We start from the raw sequence: 26,890 nt of genomic DNA on the forward strand, positions 1-26,890 counted from the left end.
AATAACTTATGTGAACACAACAATTATGTAAAAATAAAATTGAAAATAAGTTGGGGATAAAAGCAAAATCAAATTCTTACCTCTACTTACTATTCAAAATTATTGTTTAGCTTTGTAATTTTTGTAAAAGTACAGGGACTAAAATGTTATTTTTAATAATAAAGGAATTATAATCAGCTTTATGATATATTACAAGATTTGCAGCAAACTTATATTTTTTTTACTTAATTGTGTCCTTAAAAATTGCCATAATTAACCCTTCAAACTCCAGTTAAGCCATTGTTCTGTGTTCAATAAGCTGTCCGTCCTTTTTCCTCAATTGAAGCCATCATTGTTGGGTAACTTTTATTGACGTGTCATAGATAATATGTCATAACTTCGTATATTTGTTGGAGATTCATAATTTAATTTTTATATTTTTATTTTTAAGAATTTAATTTCAATTATTAATATTGTTAAATTTTTTAATGTGAATAAAAATATTCACTTAATAGTTATCTAATTAAAAATTAATAATTTTAATAATTGAATTCAAATTTTAAAATATAAAATTTTAAAGTATAAAAACTTAGAGATATTTTAATAAAAAATAAAAAGATAAATTCTAATCTCTAAGCAACTCAACTCATCGTCTCATGGTACTTTTCTTGCATCTACAGTTTACCATAAGAAATAAAAATGAAAAAGAAAAACATTAAAACTTCAATGGTCGAGATTTGAGACACATTAGATTTTGTACGAAGATTAAAATCAAAGCCTAAACAGACCTACCGCACTTTCTTTTCCCCTTCCCTCAATCAAACTCCTAGGGTTCCATGTATCTGATAAATTAGATTTTGTGCCAAATTAAATGAAAGCGTTGAACCCGGTATAGAACAAGGCTTGTACTTTTCAGATCCAAGTTCTTTTTTCCCCCTAATTAAAATTAATTGGTTTATTTGAGGATAAAATTTTAAACCCCTTACAGGGTTTTAAAAGAAACCATGTCTGCAGGGGTTTGTGGTAAAAGGGTGGGCTTTGAAGAAATATTCGGATCCTCTCCCAAGAGATTCAGGTGTTCTGGTTACGAATCTCCCAACTCGTCGTCGGATCCTGGGTCCAGACCCGATGACCGGGTTTCAACTTTCTCTGCTTTGGATCCTGAGGTTCATTTCATATTTGTTTCGTTTTAATATTGTTAAAAAAAACCCAGAATATCATTAATAATTGTTTTATTTAGGCTCTTGTTTATATATACATATATATGCTTATGAGATTTAGATTATTCGGTAGAAATTAGATTTTGTTTATTAGAAGCAGGTTGTTTTGTTAGCACTTGGCATGGTATCTTCTTTGTTTAAAACCTTAATCATGTTTTAAATCCTGTTAATTGATTCTGTGTATAGTTAAGAACATCTGTTGTCGACAAGAATGAAGATTTTAAGGAGAGTTCGAATGCACTTTCTTCTGATCTCGAAGAAAGAAATAAACAATATGGCTTTGATTGTGTGAGAACTGGAAATTGTACTGATGAGACAGCTACATGTAAGTTGTTTGACTAAATTGTTATTGCTTAGTTGCTTTTGGGATTATTGAGTTCGTATGTTCTGTTTCCTTTGAAATTTACGGTGGATTTCCTCCTTTCCTTGTAAACCAGGTAGTCAAATCTCGGACTACAATGTCGAAGATGTAAATAAACAGAAGTTTTATGATAGAAATGCAGTCAATGGTCCCGAGTGGACTGACTTGTTCGTGCACGAGATGACGAGTGCAATGAATATAGACGATGCTAAGGCACGTGCTGCTAGGATTTTAGAAGCCTTTGAGAGGCGTGTTGTTGCCAATAAAAGGGCCGCCGAAGAGGTAATCTTAAAATCGTTTTATTTTGTCATTAAGCTTTTTTCAGGGAACCAACTTGTGTGTTGCCTTCCACCATTTATATGCTGATTGGTTTTCTGCTGGACATGATCATAAAGCAGATTGAGCATGCTTCCTTGAAGGAATATTTGCGGAGCTTGTTAGATAACAATCAAATTCTGAGGAGAACTGTTGCCATTCAGCATGAACGCAACATCGAGCAAGAGGGGAAGGAAAGAGAAGTGCAACACTTGAAGCTCACACTCAACCAGTACATCGAACAAGCTCGAACTCTAGAGGTATGCTTCTTTTCAACCTCTGCTTCTATTAAGTGTCAGCATACGGTATTTGTTATGATATTTGATTCAACGTAACAATTTGACTAAGATTCATCTATATATATCTCAAACCTTCTCTGCTGAAAGTTTTAGCTGTAAGACTCTAACCATAAAGCTTTCTTTTTCGTATGCAGTTGAACAACTACACATTAAGGCTACATCTTCAAAGGGCACAAGCACAACAAAGTAGCTCAATTAAGGGGCAATTTCCTCCGGATATATACTAAAAGCTTTCGTCGTGTTATTATTAATTAATAGCTAATATTCTACTATTTTATGGTTTATGTAAACCAACATGGGATATGAAGATTTATACACAGTTTTTCTGATGTGTGTAGTTTGTATAATTCAAGCCAAAATATCAGTATCTACACAATTGCCAGTTTGAATCTCTCGCAAGTGTTGACATTGAAGGGGTGATCGAGTTTTCTTGTTTCCTTTTAGAGAAGCGATGGATAGCTAACTGCATTTTCTTGGCTGGGTCAACTTGTTTGCATATTAGAGTTCGAGTAGAGATTAATATCCGGATCATCTTCAATTTAGGAGATCTTTTTGGGATAAACTTATGATGCTCGATTGAAGCTGATAATAGTAATACCTTGGTTGGTGTAGATCGTGGCATTCGATGTCAAAATTGATTTTGGGAAGGCGAGTGATGTATCATTGTAGGTTTGGGTTTCTTTTTCTTTTTGTCAACTGAACATTCATTCACATAAAAGGATGACAAGGATAAGTCCCATACAAACGTGCAATCAAATACAAAGCAAACTGTACAAAAATACAAGACCATAAAAAGCTTAGCCCTTTAAAGTAAACCGTAAAAACACCAAAACATGAAAAGCTTAGCCAAGTGTCGATTGGGTGACAGAAAAAGTTGAGTGAAAAATGTAAGAGATGAGGGACTGAAGGGAAATCCGCCATAACTTCATGAAATAAACTGAATTCTCGAAACGACATCGTTAATACCACGATTCCTTTTTTTTACAGCGCAGTAAAAAGTTATTGACTTTTAACTTACCGCTTCCCGCCATATCCATTAAATGTTTTTGTTCCTTTTTTTAAAAGAAAAGTTGGGAAAAATCTATCACCAGCAACCTACAGTTTCAACGGCAATGGCTCCCAAAACCCGCGACAAAAACGACGGCAACGCCATCCAAAACGACAGCAATGACGGCAGTTCATCATACTTCCAAAAAACTGTTAAAATTTTCTACTTTCTTTTTCCTCCCTGGAATCAAAACTCTCAGTCAATGGCGTTCCATTTCTTTTTCCCCTGACTTTAAATTCCACTTTTTCTAGGTTTGTTTGCACGATTGGTGGTTGATTAAAGCCGAGAAAGAGTTTGAAGGAAAGAGATTATCTGTTGCAGGGTCCACATCAATAGAGTAAGCTTCTCTTTACGCTTCAGGTTTTCTTCTCTCCTTTTTCCCTGAATTTGTTTTTTTATTTTAAGAATTTGGGTGAAACAGGTCAAAAGCGTTTCGGTTATTTACCTCTGCACCGATTGTAAAAAGACACGATGCATTAACTCTCCAGACAGCTGATGGGATTTGTGTTTGCATCAGAGGTTTCATCAACAAACAACTAACCATTGAAAATGGGTTTTCTTCTGAGGTATCATTGAAAATCGATTTCTTTTTCTAAGAATCCTGTTATGTTGGTATAATTATGAATCTTCAATGCTATTATTCATAGTTCTTGATGAAAATAATAATAATGATGTTGTTTGGAAGTAATTGATTTCAAATTCGTAATAATTTTGTTTTAATCTGAGCAGGTCTTTACTCATTTCTTCATTGGCTTTCCTCCTTACTGGGAAAAATATGCTAAAGAGTGTTTGGGGGAAACTATTATGGCCGATGTTGGATTAGAAGTTGTCCCTAATTCTAGTAATGCAGCGAGAGATTCAGGTTTCTGTTCATGCATTTCGTTTATTTGGCTATATAAGAGTTTAAGACTTTAGATTAGATGGCAGAATATGACTTTTGTTCATACATAACACTTCTAAAGGAATTTCAGTAAGATCAGCTTATTTCTCTTTGAATTCTATGTACTGTCATGGCAGGTCCTAGCTTGATTTCGACTCCATGTAATAATGCCTTTAACTTGCCCACAATGGTTGAAGAGAGAACAAACCTCGACAGCAGTCAGCAAAAGGGCGAAGCTTCAACAATAAAGGTTCAAGATGAACAAAACCTAAATAGGAAAACACTGAGCTGCTTAACCTCAAAGTTAAACCATGTCAAAGAATCCTCACTTGAGAAGGAGACTCGGAAGAAACTTGATTTCGAAGAAGTTGTGAGCTTTCTTCTACACTATTTTTATAGTTTAAGTGCTCCCTTTGATTTATGGACAGTAGTTTCGTACTTTTCATAGTTGCCTGGCTTAACTCAAGATGTAACTACTTCACTCTGCTAACCAGATATGGCATCTGATAATCTTTATTTACTTATAAGAAACGGCTCAAGGCTGGCTGCTTGCTTGATTTTATCTTTATTGCAGGTTGATCAGGTTGTATTCACATGTTGGTGTGAATTCTGCTCCCCGGATAAATGTGTTTCCTTTCCCTGTTTACTTTGTCAGTGTGTTTCTATTTACTTATTTTTCTCCAATACATGTATGAGTGCTCATAGTACTAAACTTAATGATAGGTTTTTCAGCCAAGAAAACTTAATGTTGTGTTTGGAAACATGAATTGTGGGATTGAAATGCTGAATTAGTTAAGATTAAATATGATTAGATATTTGAAAAGTATAAAAAGGAATATGAATTTCAAACTCATTACTAAATAGGCATCTATAAATCCATAAATTTGAAACTTGCATTTACATGGGTTTGATTACTCAATTACACTATTTTAAAATCCAACTTCCCAAACACAAGCTTTGTCTTTTTCTGCCCTTGCTTGAATCACTGTACTGTTTCTGTTTCTACTTAGGCAAGTTCTGTTTCCAGAGAAAGAAAAGGGAATAAATCTATCATCTCTCCGGAGTCTCTGAATTTCAAACGGTCAAGATCAGGTGAGTTCACAATCTAACATTTAGAAATTGTCATATCCTTTGGTCCCAAACAGTCTTGTGCTCCTTTTCTCCCACTCTTAATCTTCGTATAGAAGTTGTCTTTCTACATTGATTGTGCTTTTCCTTTGTAATTGTTAATAAAATACCTTAATTCATATGATTTAAACACTGGTCAGCTAAAGAATCCATTTTCAGTGAATTTTGCTCTCATGTTTGAACTGCAATTTATCAAACCTATCTGATCTAAGCAAATAACACCATTAATATTTTTTTCTTTTCTGCTTTCTTAGTAGAATTATCACAGGGTCTGAAAGTCGTTGCATAAGTTTTAAATTAATTTTCATTTTCAGTAGATATGTGCTCATTTAACTGATTAAGTTATTTCTGTATGTTGCAGGTAGAGTCCTTTTACCTCGAATGGAATTTTGGCGCAACCAAATTCCGGTTTATGATCAGGTTTGTTACATTTGTAGATCCATTTCCGCCTACACATTCCTTTCCTTGTCTTGAACTTTAGTTCCCCACCTTGAATCTACCTTGAATCTTTAGGATCGTAGAATCACAGGCATTAAGGAAGAGGTGGATGACGTGAACTCATCAGGTCTGTCTAATTATCAAAGCATGACTAGTTTTCCTTGGCTTCTTTAAGAAAATAAAATCATCAAAGCTGGTTTTATATGTACTCAAAGTGACAGCATTGATCGATCTCAGACTTTCACGTTCCATTCCTGCCATTCGCTGTTGACAGTGCTTTATCTTTCTGGTTTTTGATCCAAGAGTATTGTTTTAGTGGGTAGGTTCAGGTAGCTACTATATGGATGCTGCTAATTGTTGTGGTTTGTTTCTACTTTTGTCATTAGGCAGTCGATCGAATCCGAAGTATCAGAAAAGGTGAAACCTACTGTCATGAGTTTTTAGATCTTAAAACTCTCGAATTACTAAGCTATTTTGTATTAGCCAACATGCTGGTTTCAGAAGCGGTGTCGTTCTGCAACCCTGATAGATCTCCTTTGTATCTTGTAAACTGTATTTTCCACCTTGTTATTTATAATATTAAACTTTAATTACCTTCCCCTTAAGACACGTGGCACCCACCCACCAGTTCCTTTTCCTTTTCTTTTCTATTTTGTGCAAAAGGGTTAATTTTTAATTTTGGTCCTAATATGCTTAAATTTTATATTTAATCCTTATACTTTAATTTCTAACACAATTTTGGTCTTTATATTTTTATAATTTTATTAAATAGCTCAGATAATATTATTAGCTTTTCAATTAAAATATTATGTGGTCATATATAAATTGAAAGTGGATTTTTAAAGTTGAGAGATTAAAATTAACTCTCTACATTTAAAAATTCTATCAATTTGATCCTCAAATACATACAATTAAATATAATTTAATGATGATTATATATTATGAAAAAGTACAAAATGTAATAAGGTAAACAATACCGAAAGTCACTAAACTATTAGTAAGTTTACATTTTGGTCACTCGACTTTAAAATGGTCATTAAATTATTTGAAAGTTTTTATTTAAATTAATTGGTTGTTAAATTTGTTATTGTATGGCCTTCTTTGTTTGCATCATATGCACCAATCAAAGCTCTTCTTCCATTTCTCTTCTACAGCTTAGTTTTTTTTTTCATAAAATAACTTTGAATGTCACAAATATGTGAACTAAAATCTAAACATATTTCTACTTCGATCTCTGACACTGACCGTCGGATCAACTTGGATCTAAGGTATGTTGTTCTACTCATCGATGGGTACTGATCTACCATATCAATCATCAAATCATCATTCGGAGCTCATTAGTTGGACTTTTAGAAAAAGAAAACTTAACAACCGAATAACTTAAATACAAACTTTTAAATAGTTTAGTGACTAGTTTTATAATTTTTTTAAATTAAGTGATTAAAACGCAATCTTACTAATAATTTAGTAATTTTGAGTATAGCTTATCTAATATAATATTATTTATATATTATGAAGAAATATTATTTATATTAGTTTAGGGTTATATTTGCTCAAATTTTGAAAAAAAGTATTATATTATTTAATGACTCGATCAGTTACTCACTCGATTGCAAAAAATACCCAGATTTCCCCTCAAATTCTCCACATATTTCCTATGATTTCTCACAATATCTTCTTTCTTCTCAGTGGATGATAAAATTGAAACTCTATTGTGAGAACAGTCAAAACAAAGATTTCTTTCACAACTGGTGCCTTTGAGTTGTCATTTTCAATATCTTGACAGAAAGCTTTTGATGCTATTATAAAATATTAAAGTATGAAACAATATGGTCAAATCAAGAAATGAAAGCTGGTTAGAGTTTGGGTTTTTTGCAAAGGTTTTCATTGAAGTTGCATAATTAAGAGTGGATTTGGATGGGCGATTGAATGCAGTGCGGTGCGGTGTGTTTAATTTACTTTTTATCTCACGCTATAGAATCGTTACAGTATCTAATCTCACCGCCACTGCTGTTTTTACACTAACCGCAGGTAAACGCACCGCCCATCCAAACTCACCCTAAATATATAATTGGCTAAAAGCCTAAAAAGCTAAGGATGAAAAGCAAAAAAATTGTTAGCCAGGTTGAGAGAGAATAATATCCGAAATAGAATACGTAAGTATTGAAGATTAAATGTGTTATTATATCAGGTAAAAAAATTATGTCATCATTTTTGTTAATCATTTAATAGGGAGTGATCAAAATAAAAACGATTTAAAATGTTAATGATAAAATTAAACTTTTTTATAATTTAGTTACCAAAACAAAAATACACTAATAGTTACAGGACTAATGGTATACTTTATCCTTTAAGAATTTATAATAACTAACTACGACTTTTTCACCAAAATAATATTTATATTATTTATTTACGTAAATAGTATGAAAGCAAAATTATTTACATAAAAAACATGAATGCTACCGTGAAAACGGTGATCTGGGTGTAGGGGTAATTTTTTTATATCCCAATTCAATGGGTATGTCTTGCTTGATTTTTGTAGCCTTTTCTCCCTTTAATTTTGACAAAAAAAACTAAACCCTACTTTCTTTCAAAGTCTAATTGTCGGATGATTTTTTTTTTTTTGAGTTTAAAGGGTTTGAGAATTGAGTGTGATATTAAAGGGTTTGGTTGGGCATTTATGGTGATTGACGGGGACCTATTATGTTTTGTGGGGTAAGGGGGTTATGTGCTGATTTGAGCCTGCACTTGGCAGGGGCATATCTTGTCTCTACAGTTCTTGCCCTAACAGCCACCAATGGTGTTGATTTGGTGCCAGACTGTACACCTCCAATTGGTGCCATATCATTTAAGTAAATAAAAATTATTTTTATATTATTTTGGTAAAAATCCCAATTAATTAAAGTTCGCATAGATCCAAATCAATTTGGAATTTTTGAGTCGTGAAGAATGTTCCACTATTTTCAATAACAAAACTTTACCTAAAAGTTACACGAGTAACATTTTTAAAAGAATAAGGGAAAAAGTGTTCGGTAAAGGTTACGGATTTGATGAAAGCATCCATTTCGGTTATTGATGTGCAATTTTCTCAGCATGTAACGTCCCTGTATGCGTCGTCCCTGTTTGTGGTAAGTACTTATGGCTGGCGCTGATATCATTGCAGTTCATTCAACCTGGACGTACATGTGTTTCATTTTCCATTTTGACCAACGGTTTCCTCATGGAATACAACATTATGGAAATTATCATATCCACTATCCTTTGCATCATTGTCCCAGGTAGCCCAATCATCATTGTTGCTAGAAGTGATAGTCACTTTTTCAGTATCTCCCTTCCTATTATTGTCTTTTGCACCACAGTTATCCCAATAACTTGAGCTATAAGAACTATGATTCCCATTAGAAAAGGATTCTCCTCTACAAGTAGAATTACATCCTTTCTCTTGTTTAAACTCTTGATAATAACCATTATTCCGTTGCCAGTTATTGCTTTTTTGGGTCATTGCATCTTTAGTGAACCTCCCAACCTTTTGTGTTGCTAATGTCACTGCCCCTTTCATGACTCCCCATGTTTTATGGCCGAACTTACTTGTTTTTGTAGTAACAACATGGACAGTTTGGTGAACCTTTGTGTCATAGCTACCCTCCTTCGCCTGCATAAAGAAGACTTCATCATGCTCTACTGTATATAATTTCAAATCACCGAATCTTATAAATACAAGAAAAAATCCATCATGCTATAAACTATAACATCAACAACATGTATTTTCATAAGGTATTAATGCCAGGCAAACGAGTTTTACTTGAAAGTTATGAAAGACACTGCTCTAGGACATGAAGCTGTAATGATAGGATAACTAAATGTGGAATTTGATTGTTCATCATGAATTTTGTAGAAAATCATATATAAGGATGAACAATTTATGAAACAATATGAATTTAAATATGATTAGCTGAAAGTTGATGAGCACACAGAAATTATTAAAGGAAAGTTCAATCCACAATGTATATATCTCATACATCGCATTTATGCGTAAAATTATAGTTGAACAACAGAGAATATCATCCTTTACTCAATGTAAGAAATCAACTTTAGACACCAAACACAACAGAGATCTAAATAATATAAAATTTCCCAAAAATACCTTCGAGGACAACTCCTTTCCTATTTGGACGGCATTTGCAGTTGTTTGAGCTGCGGAAGTAGCCACCATAGATAACTTCCAAACCCCCTATATCAAACAAAAATTTCACCAATAACTAATAATTACCATCATAAAAAAAAAAAAGAATGAATGAAAATAATACAATATGTTAACCTGAGACATAACAGAGAGGACATCCCCATGAGACTTATTTTTCTTATGGCTAAGCTTATGATTCGATCCAAACCCAACAAATTTCCCTCCTTGTGAAGGTGGTAGCTTTCCGGACTTGGGTTCATTCCTCGCAAAACAATTATCATTATGTGCCACCGAAGCCTCCAATTGAGGTTGCATGTAAATATCCTCCGTCGACTTCGACCTAATCGGAACAACTCTTCTACTACAACGACTCATCTGTCCTCTTAAATCACTCATTGATTGGTTCCTCCTCAAATCGCTTGAAGATCTAAACGAATCATCACAGTCCCAACTAGCCCACCCTCCATCATCATTCCGGTAACTACTACCTTTGCCACAGTCATCGCTATCGCTCAATGACGACTTTTTGTGACTGCCATCCCCATTGAGAGTCTCTCTCACAAGGGGTGGATCTTGCCAGGGGCGGCCCTCGGCTAGTGCTTGGATCCGATCGCGATACACACCAGCGGCATTGGAATTGTATTTGGTAACAATATCGGTTTCTTTAGGAATCCCATGTTGAGCTAAAAAAGAATTGAGTCTCTCATTACCGCCCGACTCCATTTTCTTGATCTGGATCTCGGACCATGAATCCATGGTAACAGATCGAACGAAGGAGATGTGGACACCTAAGCCACGGTGCTTACCGGAGCATTCCAAGCACATGAAAACACCGTAGGAAACCGAAGCCCATGTGGGATTTCTTTGGCTACAATCGACGCACGTTTTGTTACCTGGCTGTGATTGGAGGAAGCTTAACCGTCTCATTGCCACCATTTTCTCTTTTCTTTTTTGTTCCGGATCGGAACAAAACTCAAATTCTGTGAGAAGAAAAAGATTAAAGAATTTGAGTGTAAAAAAGAAAAGAGAAATAATGGAAGACTAAATTTTGATTAGGGACCGTGAAGACATATTAAAGGAATGGGGTGCAAGCAATGGTGGAGATGACTGACTAGTGAGTTATGTGTTGCAATACGCAATTTGGGGGGTGGGGGTATGAATTTTCTTATTTTAACAGTAACACATGTCGTTCCTTTGATCATTGTTGCCCATTCCTCCTTGGGGCTTGGCGTGGCGGGTGTTGCAAGTCTATGTGGAAAGGCGTTTAAAATATTACGATAATTGATGTTTTAATTTACTTAATTTAGCACTAATCTTTTTTCCATAGAAATTTAGCACTACTCTCTACTATTATTTAAAACTCATTAATTAAGTTAGTGTCACGAGTCAATCGCACACCAACTCGGTTAAAAAAAGTACTAAAATATGCATATAGTAAGATTTAAAGCATATATCGATTGTATTAGCGTAGTCTTAAATTTACCATTCAACCAAAGATTTATTTTAATTTTTTTAAAATTTTAATTTTATTATGTACACTTTATTACCTTAATCAATTGTATATATTAATTAATAATGTTGTTAACGAGTTGACGTTACAAATTAACTCAACGCCAAATCAAGATTGATGACAACACCTTAATAAACAATTGTATGTATTTGTTTATTATTCTTAATCTGATATTTTTATGTGTTTAAATTTCGTTTTACCTACAATTTAATCTATTTTTTCATTTTATTATCGTAAATATTTCACGTGTTATTATTAATTAGGTTTAAACCATATATGTTTTTGTTGATGAAGAATCAAACAAGGGAAGGTGATGGTATGATGGTTCATCTGGCTGAAGGTCGGGTGGGGTAAGAGTGGCCGAAAGGTTTCAGGTGACAGAGAGAATCGGGATTGAGGGAGAGAGAGAAAGAGAATCTCCTGTATATGGGAGCTAAGGATTTATATATTCTAAATTAGGATCTCGAGGTGCCATGTTTCACTATCGTAGGGCAAAATGATCAATTGTTCTATCATGGTTAACCTAAGCTAAACAACTAGGGCGGTGATGGCAGTTGGCATCATAAATGTTGGTTCCTCACTTGATTTAACATTAGAGAAGTCAATCCGAGAAGACCTCTCAAGAAGTTTTTCTAAAAGGGCCACCATGGAAGATAGTTCCTAAGAGTGATGTTGAAGAGTAGAAACCTAAAAGTTGTATTTGAGTAGTAGGGACTAGGGAGCCTTCCTTCCTAATCATTCCCCCACATAAGTGAAATTCATTTATGAAAAAGTTAAAGAGGCGTCCTAATTCCACTTTTGAGTCAACATGTGAACCAATTCTTTGAATGTATTATTTAAAAGAAGCCAACAACTAACATTTCTTTTTCAAGCAAACAAAATGCACATTAACTCTCTTAAATACTCATTTAAAATTTAAATAAAAATTAATATAATCACTTTTTAATTGTCACACCATGTTGTTAATATGTTTTCAATATGGTGGCCATGTCTTTCTCTATGACATCATCAAATAAAAAAATAATTTAAGTTGTAAAAAATAAAAATCATTTTTTAAAAAAAAGTCTGACATAAAAAAAGTAATGACGCCAATCTATTTTGCTCCACCACTATTCTACCATTGGTCACATCAAATAGATTGGCAACTCCCTAAAATTTATTTTCTAGCCCACGAAATACACGAAAATACTAATATTAAATGTTAGTATTTATACAGGTGGCGTCAAATAGATTAGCAGGACCCAAAAAATTGATTTTTTAATTCTAGTACCCATGATAGGCTGACGTGGCAAGTGAGTGACGTCAATCTCTTTGGCTCCACCCATTTTCTCTATTCATTCCAAATTATTTACGTACATAATAATAAAGTGGGTCATTTTTATAATTAATAAAAAAATTTGGTTATTTTTATAAAAAAAGTCCCATTTAACCGTTAATCGAACCGATATATTTTCAAAAAAATTTAATGAACCTATATATTTTGGTGAATTCGATAGTTAATCAAATGAACCGAAATTTACATGTTTTTGTTTTTAAACAAGTATAAAACATATCAAATAAAAAAATAGATTGATAATGTACATTTAATTGAATTATTGAATTATCCAAATTAATCGAATTAACATGTAATATATAATAGCCTAATACATATAATATATAATATTAATTATTAAGTTCGATTAATTTAGTTAATTCAATTAATTACTCGATTTCAAATTGATTTAACTGTTAACTGAAATTCTAAAAAAACTATTAACCGACCTCCGACCGAACTAGATTAGTTAACTGACCAATTAATCAAATTAGGTCGGTTCAGTCAGTTAATTCAGTTTTAACCAAAGTTTGAACACCCCTTGGTTTGGTGCTTTCTTATGATGAAAAAATTACTTTTTTAATGTTTGGTATGTTAGAATTGTAAAATTCTAATATAGAACTTAATAAATCAAGATCTATCATGTTAGATCATTAATAATAAGACTAAATGCAGAAACGTACCTAAATTTATTAATATCTTCAAAGCTTCAAATCTTGAGGTTTTGATGGAAGTTTTGTCTTGTGAATTTTTCTATAATATGTTATTTGGTATTCAAGTTTTAATTTTTTTTAATGTAGTAATTGTGTTTTTTTCTTGTCTAATATGGTACTTGTTGATACGAGCCAAGGAGATGACACTCAAGGGGTTGTTTTTCCTAGTGGTCCAATCACTCGAAGCAAGGCACGACAATTAAAATTAAAGATGAATGCTTTTGTCCAAGACTTTGTTGCTACAAATTTAATTCATCATGTTCGTGACATTGACAAATACGGGAATGCAATTCACTGGACCAATCTTGGAATAGTGAAAGCCCATAAATTGGTGGATTAATCTTTTATGTATCTTATTATTATTATTATTTACTTAATTCTTATTGGCTGGGACACATCATTTATGAGTTAAGTAATTTTATTGGTTAGGTTATTATTTATTTATTTTCTTAGATAATTTTAAAGAGTTTTATTAGGATTCAATTACTCTTTAAAGAGTTTTTATTATGATTCAATTACTCTTGTAATTTGCCTATAAATACGCTTGTTTTCTACACATTGGGAGAGATAAAAAAGAGAGTATTTATTTTCTTCCAAATTTGTGTGAGGCAATTTTTGAGAGTAGAGTGATTCTTCTCTTGCTATTTAGTTTGGAGTTTGTTACTTTCGAGGGTATTTCGGAGTTACAAATATTCATATTTCTTTCCCGTTCATCGGTGTTTCTAGAGGTTCTTCTTCTAGGGGGTTTCGTAGGGAGCCGCTCAATCATTGGCGTTTTTAGTTGCAAGTTAACCAAGGGTTCTATAGGGCAAATCTATCCTTTTATTATTATTATTATTATTATTATTATTATTATTATTATTATTATTATTATTATTTAACTATTTTTATTTATTCTCGTTTTTATTTCTAATTTGTGTTTCTCTTGTGTCTAGATTCGGGGTTCCGCATCAGTTGGTATCAGTTTCAGGCCATTCGGTGTTATTTTTGAAGCTAAAATCAAATCCGAAACGAGTCAAAATACCAAAACATTTTTCATCGGTTTCGTCGATTCTTTTTTTTTTTGAAGTTTGTGTTTATTCTCCTCTTATTCTTTAAAAAAAACAGCAAAAAGAAAAAGAAAAAATAAGAAGCAAAAAGTGCAAAAGAACCGCAAAAAAAACCGCAAAAAAAAGTTGCCTACCTTTCATACGTAGGTTTCTTCTTTTCCTATTATTGTTATTATTTTTTATTTTTCCCAAAATTGAATTTCTTTTCCTTCATCTTTTCTTGACTCAAGTATAATTAAAGCTTTAATTTTTTTTTTTGAAAATCTTAAAACACCGAACATTTCTGATTTTTGTTTTTTTTTTAAATTGGGTAAAGTTTTCTTAAGTTTTCTTCTTATTAAAGCTTTTCTTTGACTCTAGAGTTAGGGATCGTTCTTGTGTCTACGTTTTTTGTTTCTCTTACGCTTTCTAACACTTTGTTTCTTCTTGTGTTAGCAGATATTAAAGGCACGCACAATTCCTTCATCCGTGTAGCCTCCATTACAAATTGCCTCGTCAAGTTTATTGGCCTCTTAAAGCAATTAGGATCTTCATTGTTTCTTTGAAGTTTGCACCTCCGTTATTTGATCTTGATTAGTAACCCTCTCAAAACATATTTACAAGTTTTGAATCATTCAGAGAGTTATTCTTTTGAGAGCTAACGAGTGAGGTTATTATTATTTTTTCTTTCTTGTTCCTGTTTGTCTGATTTTTTTTCACAGATACCATGCCGATCATTAGATCCCAAACTAGTAAAAATGAAGAGGATGAGCAAAAAAGAGAGAACGATCCTTTGGTCGAGTTGTTACAAAAAGAGATGAAATATTTGCAAACTCAATTCGAACATCGCATGACCTAGATGTTACAAGAGCAAAGGGAGTATCTTGATACAAAACTTACAACTCAAGAGAGATACATTGCCGATAATTACAAGAAGTTGAACTAAGCCTTTATAAGCCGATCAAATTCATGAGATCGAACTTTTAAACGAAGGGAGGACCATGTTTTTTATGATGACTTTGAGTCCGAGTATGTACCTAGAGAAAGATTGGAGCGAAACAATGACACCCCCAAACCAAAATTTCCTTCTTTTTCAAGGAAGAATGATCCTGATGCTTACCTTGATTGGGAGGAAAAGGTGGAAGCAGTCTTTGCTTGTTACAATTACTCTGATGAGAAAAAGGTAACATACGCTGTCGCTGAGTTCATTAATTATGCACTAACATGGTGGAATCAATTATGTAAAAGTAGGATTCTTTATAGAGAGCAACCTGTTACTACTTGGGTTGAAATGAAGCGCATCTTGCTTAAATGGTTTGTTCCACCATACTATTATCGAGAACTTCATCAAAAACTCCAACATCTTGTTCAAGGAGATAGATCTGTGGATGACTACTACAAAGAGGTGGAGACTATTCAGATTAGAGCTAATCTTGTTGAAGAGGCTGAGGTGACTATGGCTAGATTCCTTGCCGACCTAAAGCCTGAGATTGCAAATGGAGTTGAGTTACAACACTACATGGATGTTGAAGAGTTGCTTCAAACCACACTCACCATTGAAAAGCAATTACAAAAGAAAGGGACACCGAGGGGTGCTAGTTCAGTTTCTAATCCTGCTTAGAGAGGAAATTGGCAAAAACAAGATGATAGATTGTGGAATGGGAGAGATGCACGGTTCAAACCAAATGAGCCTAGAACTTACTCCAAAGATAAAGGTATGCCTAATTCATTTAAAGGTTCTACTTCTACTAATCGAGCTCCATCATTGGCCTTTTTGGTTGCAAGTTAACCAAGGGTTCCATAGGGCAAATATATCCTATTATTATTATTATTATTATTATTATTATTATTATTATTAAACTAATTTTATTTATTCTCGTTTTTATTTCTAATTTGTGTTTCTCTTGTGTCTAGATCCGGGGTTCCGCATCACTTGTATTTGAAAGAAGTTATATATTATGGTACTTAAAGATAATTGTGCTAATTTTTTAGTGTTTAATTCAATTTTAAGGTTGATTTGATGGAAGTCAATTGCTAATATTATTAGGTTTGAATTTTTCATAATTTTGTTAATAAAATAAATTTAGTGTTAATTGCTAATATTATTAGCTAATTATGAATTTTGTCAAACAATTCTAAAGCCTGAATCAAACACTAAAAGTTATACCTATAGGTGCCAAAATTTATAATTTTGTCAAATATATATACCATATTGGACCAAAATTCAACACAAATGCCACATTAAAATGTGTTAAATTTAGATATCAAATATGTATTAGTATTTTTTTACTTTTCATTTTTATGGAAAAAATAACTCTCACCACTTATCAAGAGAACCACTTTGCATTCAACTTAACAACGCGGTCATAAGATAAATGTATCCAATTACCTTTCGAATCAGGACTATGAGCTGCTTTATGTTGTCCAAAAGAATCCTGCTTAAGCGCTCCAAAATATTGTTTTGCCTAATAATTTATTGAAAATCTAATAATCTCAATGGAGTTCCAAGTAAATTAAAAAGATAGGACCAAAAAACCCAACATTGAGCGACCACATTGAATAACCAAATATAGAAATAGTATAGGGACTGAAAAAGAAAAAGAAATATGCACAAGTTAATGTTTAAAATAAAGAAATAAATTTATTCTATGATTAAGAAATGAAATTAAATACCACATGATTTTTTTTGTTTAGAAAAAGAGAGAAAGTTCTGGAACTTCATTAACCAAGGATGTAAAAGCCATTTAATACAAAAATAAATGTCATCATCATCGAAACTACAGGGCAATTTACTAAAAAAAGTTGTTTTTTTTCAAAATTTACTGAAATGGGCCGATTTTTTGATTATTTATCGGAATGGTCCATTTTTCAGGAAATCGCGTCCTCGTCAGCGCGATGTCAGGGGACGTGTTAGAACATCGCGTCCACGTCAGTGCGCTTTGCTTACGTGGACACAAATCGTGCCTACGAGGACACGATTTGCTGACGTGGATGAATAGTTTATGCTTTTTAGCTTTGAAAACTTTGAAAGGCCATAACTTTTGGCTCGGTTGTCCGATTGAGACGATTTTTTTTTATTTCGAATAACTTTTCGAGATGTACGCGTTGAAAAACAGCCGAAGGCGGTTTGCGGCAGTTTTCGTCGAAAAAGATCCTTTTTTGCCCCTAAATTTCAATTTTTTTCGGTTTAAAATTGAATTTTGAAACATTCAAATCATTATTTTCCTTATTTATTTGAAGTAAACATCAGATTTTTTTACAGAATTGTTGTATTATTTTTTCTAATTTGACACGTATATGGAATAAGTCCGATAAATCGTTACAACGTAAGTAATATAATTAAGATAATAGCAGTATTTCTATAATATATCAATTAATTAGTTTGGCTTAGCTGGTTAAGATGCTTGCTCTTTTCCCTTAGTTGGTTAATTTTGAATCTTTTTTGTACTTGTTGCTATTGATGTAATATTGAAGAGTTAATTGATTAAAAAAATAAATACAAGTACAAAAAGATTCAAAATTTATTTTTTCAAAATACCAAAAAAACCCTATATTTTTAAAATTTATCGAAATGGGCCCGGTATTTTATTTTTTTGACCGTTGGGTGTTGTTCACGCGCGGGCCGAAATCGCGTCCACGTCAGCGCGAGATGTTGACGTGGAAGGAAATCGCGATGTCCTGACTCGTACCCTGACATCGTGCTGACATGGACGCGATTTCCAGGAAAATGGACCATTCCGGTAAATAATCAAAAAATCGGCTCATTTCGATAAATTAAAAAAAAAAGCTTTTATTGGTAATTTCCCCGAAACTACATCCTATTTTTTTTTTGTTTTCATTAAGATTTATTATTGAATAACACACTCTCTCTTTTTTTTGAACGAACATTCTATTTTTTTTTCTATTACCATAATTTAAGAAAATTACGATTTTTTACTATATTTCCTTAATTAATTATTATAGGCCTTTTCATTATTTAATTATTTATTAATTTAGGAAATGTAACATTTTGTCTGTCTTGCATTGTTTTTTGTTCTTTTATTTTAATAATCACCTTGCAGCTTTTTATCATTAATAAAAAAATTTACTAGATTATAATCAGCTAAACCAAACAACTTTTTAATACAAAATTAAACATGGATAAATAAATTAAAAATTATAATTTTATTAATAAAGGTATTCCAAACAAACTATAAGCTAAGAAAAAGAAAAAAGTTGGAGGAAAAATGGTGTGAAATTTTGTTTCCTTTACAAGTTAGAGCTGAAACAACCCATCTTCCTAATTGATTAGAGTAAGTGAGAGAGAGGTCAAAAACTCATTATAGTGGCTCTAACCTCCAACCAAATATTAATAAAGAGACAAATGCATAACGACTCATGGATCCATAGGTTTATAAAAGATGATATGGATGGGTCGTTGAGTGTAATTACTTATTATTACTGCTCTACACCGACTGACATTGAATACCATAGAAGCGCCCCCAATTACTTATAAATATTAATGCACCCCTTTCCCCTTATTTCTCAACCCCCCTCCTGTGAAGAAAAAAATGGATGGGGTGTTTAGGTTGGTGAGTGGGTGTCCAGGACCAAGTGGCTTTGGTTCAGCCTCCACCGCCCAAGAGGTTACCGAAGGGATTGATGGAACCAACTTGACTGCTCTAGTTACCGGTCATCGCCTCTCTCTTCTTCATTTCTTTGCAATTTTCACATCATCTCCTCTCTAGCTAGCTTCCATGCTTTTACTTTTTTGTTTTTTTTTTCCCTTCTTACCACTTCTTCTCACACACATATAGACTGTCATTTTGCTAAAAGTGTGTTTGGAATAGATTAAAACTGGCATTTCCATCCATAACAAAGGTATTCCATTTCTTTATTATACTCAACCCAGAGATTCTCTTTTTTAGCAAAAACGATTACTCACAAATCCAGGATTTGTGTCAAGATGATCACTTCATTTGTAATACAAACAATTAAACTTTGAGCAGACCAAACAAACACCTTCGCCCTTGGGATTTAGTTATTATAATCTAGTTTCACATAACTTGTCAGCTGTACTGTATTTATTGGTTTCTGTTTTTTAGTTCAAATCACTAACATTCTTACCAATCTTGTCCGTTGACTGATGAGAAATTTTTTACTGGTGATAATGATTTTGATAAATACATATATCATTAATATGAATATGAATAAATTTATTGAATTATACTGAATTAAAATATAAAAACAAATTCTTAAATATAATGCAAACACAAATATCCATTATCCGTCGTGGTCATAATTCAACCCCGCCCGTATATATTTATGTGTTCCTCTGTACTATGATATTACAATTATTATTAATTTTGGATAAGTTACATCCTGCCTCCCTACAGGCTGATAGGTATTCGAAATTAAATTATATATTTTATAATTTAATAATTTATATTTTTATAAAATTTAAAGAATTAAATTAAATGTTTATTATTTTTTAAAGAAAATATAATTTTATTATTATTAATTTAAAATTGTATAAACTATAAAGTTACCGAAGTAAAAAAAATTATATTTTAGAGGTCGCGGTATTTGCGACTGCTCCCCCAGTTCTCGACGTCGTTTTTACATATCATTCTGTTCTGTGCTGTTAGAAAATTGTTGCCCTACTTGAGTTCTTGTAGACTCGCAGTCTTGGAATGTGACGAGTGAAGACTCGTTAAATCACTACACAAAGTGTAAATTATTGAAGTTTCTTTTTTTTTTTGAAATGAAGGAGGAGCAAGTGGAATTGGGTTGGAAACTTCTAGAGTATTGGCTCTTCGTGGAGTCCACGTCATCATCGGTGCAAGGAACATGAAAGCCGCGAATGAAGCAAAGAACAAAATTGTTAGAGAGACCCCAAGAGCCCGTATAGATGTTCTGGAGCTGGATCTTTGCTCTACTAATTCAATCAGATCATTTGCCGACAATTTCATCGCTCTTCATCTTCCTCTCAATATCTTAATGTAAACAAAGAAAACCCTCTGAAACCTCACTCTACTCTCTTTTATTTTATTTGAGGATTCATGACAGGATTTTTCAACCTTTCTCAGAAACAATGCTGGCATCATGTTTTGTCCCTTTCAGCTTTCTCAAGATGGAATAGAGGTGCAGTTTGCTACTAATCATATAGGTAAGAATTTAACCACATATGATGGCACATAGTTTATCATTTTAAATTATGTCTGGTTCACTAGCAATCTACTTCAACAGCCCAGTATTAATGTTTTATTTTTCAGGACATTTCCTCTTAACAAACCTTCTACTGGACACAATGAAGAACACAGTTAAAGCAAGTGGGATCCAAGGAAGGGTTGTCAACTTATCATCAATAGCTCACAACTACTGTTATAAGAAAGGGATCCGATTTCATAAGATCAATGACAAACAAGGGTATGCAAACTGTAAATTTAAATTGTCAATCGAGTGCTGAATGGTGTTTTCGTGGTGGTAAAAAACTTTAGCCTATGGTTTAACCAGTACTTTAGAAACTATTTGACATTTGAATTTTTCGTTATAATTAAAAAATTATTTATTTATGAGTTTTTAGATTTTTTTAATTTATAATAGTTGAATAAAAAATAATGATTGAATTAATTTGATTACTACTCTATTTCTTACAACATTAAATGTTTTAAAAAGATTTGATGTTAAAATAATTAATTATATTAATAATGAAAAGTTTATTAAATTAAAATGCATAGTTTGAAAAAAAAAAAACTGAAATTTGGTTTCCATTAATCAGCTAATGATTGAAATATGAATTGGTTTCAGATACAGTGAGAAAAGAGCATATGGGCAGTCCAAATTAGCAAATATATTGCATGCCAATGAACTCTCTCGTCGGTTGCAGGTGAAACTTGAAAAAGGTTTATTATTTGTTTATTTCTCATTGAAGAATCATGGTATGAGTGACCATAAACTGAACATCCATGATTTTTTAAGGTTTTTTTTTTTAAAAAAAAAAAGAAGAAGAAGAAGAAAGGTTGAGGTTGGGTTGATGACTGATTATTTTGATATAATGAATGACCAATAAATTTGGGCAGCCAAAGTTGTTGAACAATTTGATTATTTATGACACGTAGGAGGAGGGTGTGAACATCACAGTTAATTCGGTTCACCCGGGATTGATTATGACGCCTCTGTTTAGACACTCCGCTGCTCTAATGAGTATGTTGACGTTACTTCCTTCTTTTTCCCGACAATCATTAATTGATATAAATACATGCTTTTGTTGGTATCCTATTTTTTTTAAAAATATTGTTTTATTATAACCCAAGCTAATAGTATAATGCAATGGAAAATATATAAATTATATTAAACAACTTTAAAATTTTATCTTTTATAAAATATATGTGGAATCTAAATTTATTTTTCAATTAAAATAAAAATTAAATAAATTAAAATTAAAACCAAAATCATCCATCCTTTAAAGTTTCAAATTAAATCTAATAGGGTCGATGGCCATCATGCTCTACTGCCACTCATCAGTGATCATTTAAATCTCAATTTCATTACTATCTTATTTTCGACTCTCTGTTTATATGTCTATATTTATTTTTCTTCAAAATAAAATTAAATTTTTTTAAAATTTACAGAGAAGCTTCAACATCAAATTTGAATATCGTTAAATTGTCTTGAATTTTAACATGTTGTTCCCCTTTTCATAAACTTCTCTTTCCTTGTTTGGACCAATCAAACAATACTTAAAACACCCTAATTCTTGCTTTGGCTGAAATTGGTACGGTGATTTTTTGGAAAGTTTTATGAATGATGGCTTTTGTTGCTTTACTATATCTAAGTTGATGATATAGTTATTGAACTTATAATTTTACCTTAAATCTTAAATCACTAATCATTAACATGAATGAAAATTGTCATTAGTGATGTAAAGAAAAATTCAAAAAAAAAAAACGGATATCAAAATAGTTATTTATTAAAAGGCTATTCAAACTCATGATGATAGACTCTTTTTTTAATGAGAATTTTTGGTTTAAGTAAAATTTATTCATAATTTTGTAATTAATGGTGCAATTTACATTTTTATCTTTTTACCTACTCGACTTTATGTCGCCTGCAGAACTTTTGAAATTCTTCAGTTTCTTTCTCTGGAAGAACGTTCCTCAGGTAACAACAACCCTATGTTATTTCAGAGTATTCACTTTGCCTACATTGAAACCCATGAAACAGTTTGTTTGTGTACTGTTTTCCAACTTCGAAATGGGAATCTTCAACTGATTTGTCCTCTTTGGTTGTGTATCGATAATCATCAGGGGGCAGCTACGACGTGCTACGTCGCGCTCCACCCGCGACTCAATGGGGTGACCGGAAAATACTTTGCGGACTGCAATGAGATGAGACCAAGTTCATATGCTAGAAATGAGTCCTTGGCAAGGGAGCTTTGGGAATTCAGTAACAAATTGATTAGCTCAGTTTCAGTACCTTAACTCAGATCATCACCTCTCTTTCCAAATGAAAAAAAAAATTGCATTTATGTATTTTCACATTAAATGGGGTTTCCTCCATGGCATGGCATGAATGAAGGGATGATTTTCAGCATGGGAAATCTTGAAGCATAATAATAAGCTTAAAGTGCCTTTTACTTTCTCGTTTTCGTGTTAAAGGCATCATACTATCATAGCAGTTGGTTTCCTAATATGTGTGCATTTTCAGTGTTTTAAAGGAATAAAATCCTTTCTATATTATTCATATTAGTTTATTTTGTACAGATTAATTGTATGTATCATTTTAATTATATTATAATCATATTATTCGATACACATATTCTCACTAAGATGACCTTGTAAAAAGGTGTTGTTAACATCAACTTGATGGAGGGATCAACAACGACTTACTGCAAGATTATGAACAAGATGGATGATGATTGGTTTGGTTATTGATCGGACTAAAGGTATCATGATAATCAACTCTTGGACGTTGATGAAACTCCTTTGCAATTAACCGTGCCTTGTACCCGTCAATGAAACCATAAGAATTATGTTTAATTCGAAAAATCCACTTACAATTCACTACATTTTAATTAGAATCAGATGACACAAGCTCCCAAGTTCCATTCCGAACAAGAGCATCATATTCTTCCGACATCGCATCACACCATTTTGGTTCTTTCAAAGCTTGAGTTATTGTTGTGGGTTCAAGGTCATGCGATTTGGATAATTGAGTATAAAATTTTAGTTTCTGAATAGGTTTATGAATGTTGGCTTTTGCTCTGGTTTGCATTGGATGGTTTGGTCCTGGTGTATTTTGGGTAGGTTGAGGGACAGGTGGTGAGGGGTTTGTAGTGGAGATCAGTGAGATGGATTGGATTTGAGAGTCATTTATGGGGTGGTGGGAAGTGGTTGCTTGGTTTATCAAGGGTAGAGATTGTGCTGGAGCTTCAAATTGGGGCAGTTGGGTGTTGACTTCAGATGATGATATGCATGATGGTAGAATGTTTACATGTATTAGTGATGGAAAAGGAGACAAGTTAAAATACTAGTTAAAGTGGAGATTTGTGGAGTGTGTCTCGCATTTTTTGGTTAAACCAGAGCCAAAACAAAGGTGACATCGCGACGAGGATTCAAGTGACATTGCAACGACGCAAAACCAATCAAAACGCAAAGCAGAGGTGCGACGAGGAGTCTCTTGACGTTGCAACGATTTCCCCAATTAAAGCAACTGCGTAATTAGACTCTCAACAATGTTATTTTTCCCAGTTAAACTCTGATTATACCAAAAATATTTTAGTATGATTAGAACTCTAATATTAGCTTATAAAAAGGGCCGTAGTAACCGTATAATATACATCTTTTAACAAAAAGATCAAGAAAAGAGAGCTTTGAGAGAACTTTTAGAGAATTTTGTATTTTAACCGAAGAGATTTATTTTCAGGGTTAGAGTTTGTTTTGATTGTCTTCACCTTGTACTTTTCTATTATTTGCTTATTTAGTGAAATCTTCTTGGCCCGTGATTTTTTATCTTTTTTATTAGAGGATTTTTTCACACAGATAAGTTTTTCCACGTAAATTTGTATTCTCAATTTTCTATATTCTTTTTTTTTTTTGTTTATAATGGTCGGTCCCTACAAAAATTAAGTCTTGAAAAATTAAGTCTTAGTATAAAAATCTATTTAGTATATTTCTTAAGATTAAGTACAAAATATGATTATCTTGATTGATAAATGTATTTTTAAAATTTTAAAAGTAAAATATTTAAAGGATAAAATTAAAAGAAATAAAATAAAAAGAAGTAGAAAAAATCTACATTAAATGATAAGTAGTTCTTTATTTACTTATCATTTTCTACACTTTTTCGTTGAAGAAATTCTATTACTTAGATTTTAGTGTATTTTTTTTAATAATAAGGGGAAGAGAAGAGGGTTACTTTGGATTGAACCCAATCTCTCACGCTTACAGCATAATATTCTTGTCAGTGAATCAAAAGGACAAAATCCATTAATGACAACTGCACATGTTAAGACTATTAAGGCTATCACAAATGTATATAGTAAGACTTGAGCCAAAATGTCTACAAACCCAAAGCTTCAGCTTTAACTAATAAAGCCAATACCTCATTAACCTACAATAATGTTTTTTTTTATAATAATTATAATTTTATCTAATTCTTTAAATATTATGTTAGCATATTAATTCATGTGGTACGTCACATATCAACATGTTGAATTCGAATTTATCACATTAGTATACATGATAATAAAATTAGTGAATGATAATACATGTTAACAAAAGAGACCAATTGAATAAGCTTAATTGATGTAATTTTTTAAAAAGTTGATTTGATTTTCCATTTTTATTAAAAAATTTAGACCCTTTTGCTTTTTAAGTTTTATATGATATAAATTATATAAAATAAAGAATAATATATTAAAACTTCCAAAATAAATCAAATTGAAGCAACTCAATCTTAAAATTAGATTTTAAATTGATTTTTTTTTCACCAAAAAAAAAGATTTAATTTTTGTAAACTTTTCTACTAAATTTCAAGATGAACTCCAAAGGCAACCGAAGAGTTGGACTTGTCCGTTAAAGTGAGTCATAAAGGGTTATCCGTTACGAATATTGAGATATAAAATTTATGATTTTATTTATTTGGAGTTAATTTATTACACTATATTTCTATTATAATCAGACAGAAAGAAAATAGACTATGAATTTCATCAGAAAAGAAATAAGCCGAAATCAATGGGCCTCGTCGAATTCCCACAAGCCAATGCCACGGACCACCCAAGCCGACCCAGTAACAATGACGGCCGCGAAAACCGGAGGAACAATCCAATCGATTTTGGACTTACCGAAGAGGTGAACCGGCAAGCACAGCTTCTCTCCCGCCACGTCCATCGGAACTCTAACCGACCCCTCTGTTCCGCACGCTTTCGAGAACGAAGATGACTGAGATACGGCGGAGACAAAGGCCACCTCCGGCGAGAACGACGCCACCGCCACCATCGCAGTTAGAATAACAGTCCACGTGGCAGCGTAGAGTAGCACCGGCCACCGTAAGGTGAGTCTATGAAGCAGGGTTGTAAGAAAAGAAAGAATCATTTTTTTCAGTGAGGGGATTTGGGGGAGGGTTGGGTTTTAAAGAGAATGGATTATCGAGGAAATGGAGGTGGCTAAAAGAAGGAGGGGGGGAGGGAGGGGACCTAATTTCAGCTACTAAAGTTTAGTTGGGTTGGGGATTGGCGTTGAGCTGTGTAATGAAAGAGACCAACTCCCAGAATGTTTTCGACTTTCTTTTTTTTAGTTAAGGATTTGGTTGCCAGTCTCCACGATCTCCATCACTACGTGGATTTGTTTGCCTTGCTTCGCTAACAAATTGAATCTATTAAAGTGTAGGACAGCTTTAGAATTTTTGAGTAAAAACTATATAATTTTGAATATTGAAAATTTTTACTAATAAATAAATAGTTTAATGAAAAATTTGGCTACTAATATTTACATGTTTTATCAAAATGATCCTAATTATATTTTTGAGTTTTTTTCATCATCAACCTTTGATGTTTTTTCAAACAGCCAAATAAAAACTCAAAAATACAATTATGGCCATTCGACAATTTTAGAATATTTAAAATAATATAATATTGAAGTAAAGTGGACTGTTGGATTTAAAAACAAACACTATAATAAATTGATTTCTCTTTCTCAAGCCTTTTATTTTATAAAATTTTCTATTAGCTTCAATAATAGGTAGAAAAATCATTATAATAATCAATTTTAATTTGTTACGTCCATTAAGTAAGGGATAAATTTAATTTTATTAAAATAAATAACTTAATTACACTTGATTTTAGATTTCAGTCCATCAAATTGAACTTTTGAAATCAAGGATAATTTATTCCGACTTATAAAGTGGACGATGAAAATTGAAATTATTATATTTTACAATAATAATAATAAAACCTAATCAAACAAACGACCAAATCAATAATTTTATTAAACCAA

At 32.4% G+C, this 26,890-nt stretch overlaps 5 protein-coding genes across 10 annotated transcripts; 3 read left to right on the plus strand and 2 right to left on the minus strand.

The window, feature by feature from the left end:
• The first annotated feature begins 717 nt into the window (after positions 1-717).
• Positions 718-2,565, plus strand: LOC105799865 (uncharacterized). 2 transcript variants are annotated; one of them, XM_012630646.2, is made up of 5 exons: positions 718-1,145; positions 1,386-1,524; positions 1,637-1,842; positions 1,956-2,135; positions 2,309-2,565. In XM_012630646.2, the coding sequence occupies exons 1-5, from the start codon at positions 984-986 to the stop codon at positions 2,399-2,401; spliced, it is 780 nt and encodes a 259-aa protein (XP_012486100.1). In that variant the 5' UTR covers positions 718-983; the 3' UTR covers positions 2,402-2,565. The 2 variants fall into 2 exon arrangements, with proteins under 2 accessions (XP_012486100.1, XP_012486101.1); XM_012630647.2 differs by having other exon boundaries at positions 722-1,145; positions 1,959-2,135.
• Positions 2,566-2,701: 136 nt separating this feature from the next.
• LOC105799864 (kinetochore-associated protein KNL-2 homolog) lies at positions 2,702-6,261 on the plus strand. Of its 5 annotated transcripts, none has more exons than XR_008188879.1 (9): positions 3,220-3,373; positions 3,474-3,559; positions 3,644-3,788; positions 3,952-4,084; positions 4,240-4,472; positions 4,677-4,752; positions 5,113-5,194; positions 5,592-5,650; positions 5,744-5,795. XR_008188879.1 is itself a non-coding variant. In XM_052621325.1 (9 exons), the coding sequence occupies exons 1-9, from the start codon at positions 3,287-3,289 to the stop codon at positions 6,087-6,089; spliced, it is 912 nt and encodes a 303-aa protein (XP_052477285.1). In that variant the 5' UTR covers positions 3,220-3,286; the 3' UTR covers positions 6,090-6,261. The 5 variants fall into 5 exon arrangements, 3 of the variants coding, with proteins under 3 accessions (XP_052477285.1, XP_052477284.1, XP_052477286.1); XM_052621325.1 differs by lacking the exon at positions 4,677-4,752 and adding an exon at positions 6,055-6,261; XM_052621324.1 differs by lacking the exon at positions 4,677-4,752 and having other exon boundaries at positions 5,744-6,261.
• Positions 6,262-8,515: 2,254 nt separating this feature from the next.
• LOC105799866 (probable ADP-ribosylation factor GTPase-activating protein AGD6) lies at positions 8,516-11,110 on the minus strand. The gene is made up of 3 exons (XM_012630649.2): positions 9,987-11,110; positions 9,813-9,899; positions 8,516-9,320 (listed from the first exon to the last, which is right to left on the minus strand). The coding sequence occupies exons 1-3, from the start codon at positions 10,785-10,787 to the stop codon at positions 8,859-8,861; spliced, it is 1,350 nt and encodes a 449-aa protein (XP_012486103.1). The 5' UTR covers positions 10,788-11,110; the 3' UTR covers positions 8,516-8,858.
• A 7,813-nt stretch (positions 11,111-18,923) lies between these two features.
• Positions 18,924-23,143, plus strand: LOC105799868 (short-chain dehydrogenase TIC 32 B, chloroplastic). Its single transcript, XM_012630652.2, has 8 exons — positions 18,924-19,085; positions 20,164-20,395; positions 20,483-20,562; positions 20,669-20,822; positions 21,204-21,282; positions 21,515-21,599; positions 22,510-22,556; positions 22,703-23,143. Exons 1-8 carry the CDS (start codon positions 18,965-18,967, stop codon positions 22,874-22,876), a joined length of 972 nt encoding a protein of 323 aa, XP_012486106.1. The 5' UTR covers positions 18,924-18,964; the 3' UTR covers positions 22,877-23,143.
• A 2,364-nt stretch (positions 23,144-25,507) lies between these two features.
• On the minus strand, positions 25,508-26,239 carry LOC105799869 (uncharacterized). Its single transcript, XM_012630653.2, has one exon. It carries the CDS (start codon positions 25,988-25,990, stop codon positions 25,628-25,630), a length of 363 nt encoding a protein of 120 aa, XP_012486107.1. The 5' UTR covers positions 25,991-26,239; the 3' UTR covers positions 25,508-25,627.
• Positions 26,240-26,890: the final 651 nt, after the last annotated feature.

The sequence above is a fragment of the Gossypium raimondii genome, chromosome 9 (genome assembly GCF_025698545.1).
Source record: "Gossypium raimondii isolate GPD5lz chromosome 9, ASM2569854v1, whole genome shotgun sequence".
NCBI classification, from domain to species: Eukaryota; Viridiplantae; Streptophyta; class Magnoliopsida; order Malvales; family Malvaceae; genus Gossypium; species Gossypium raimondii.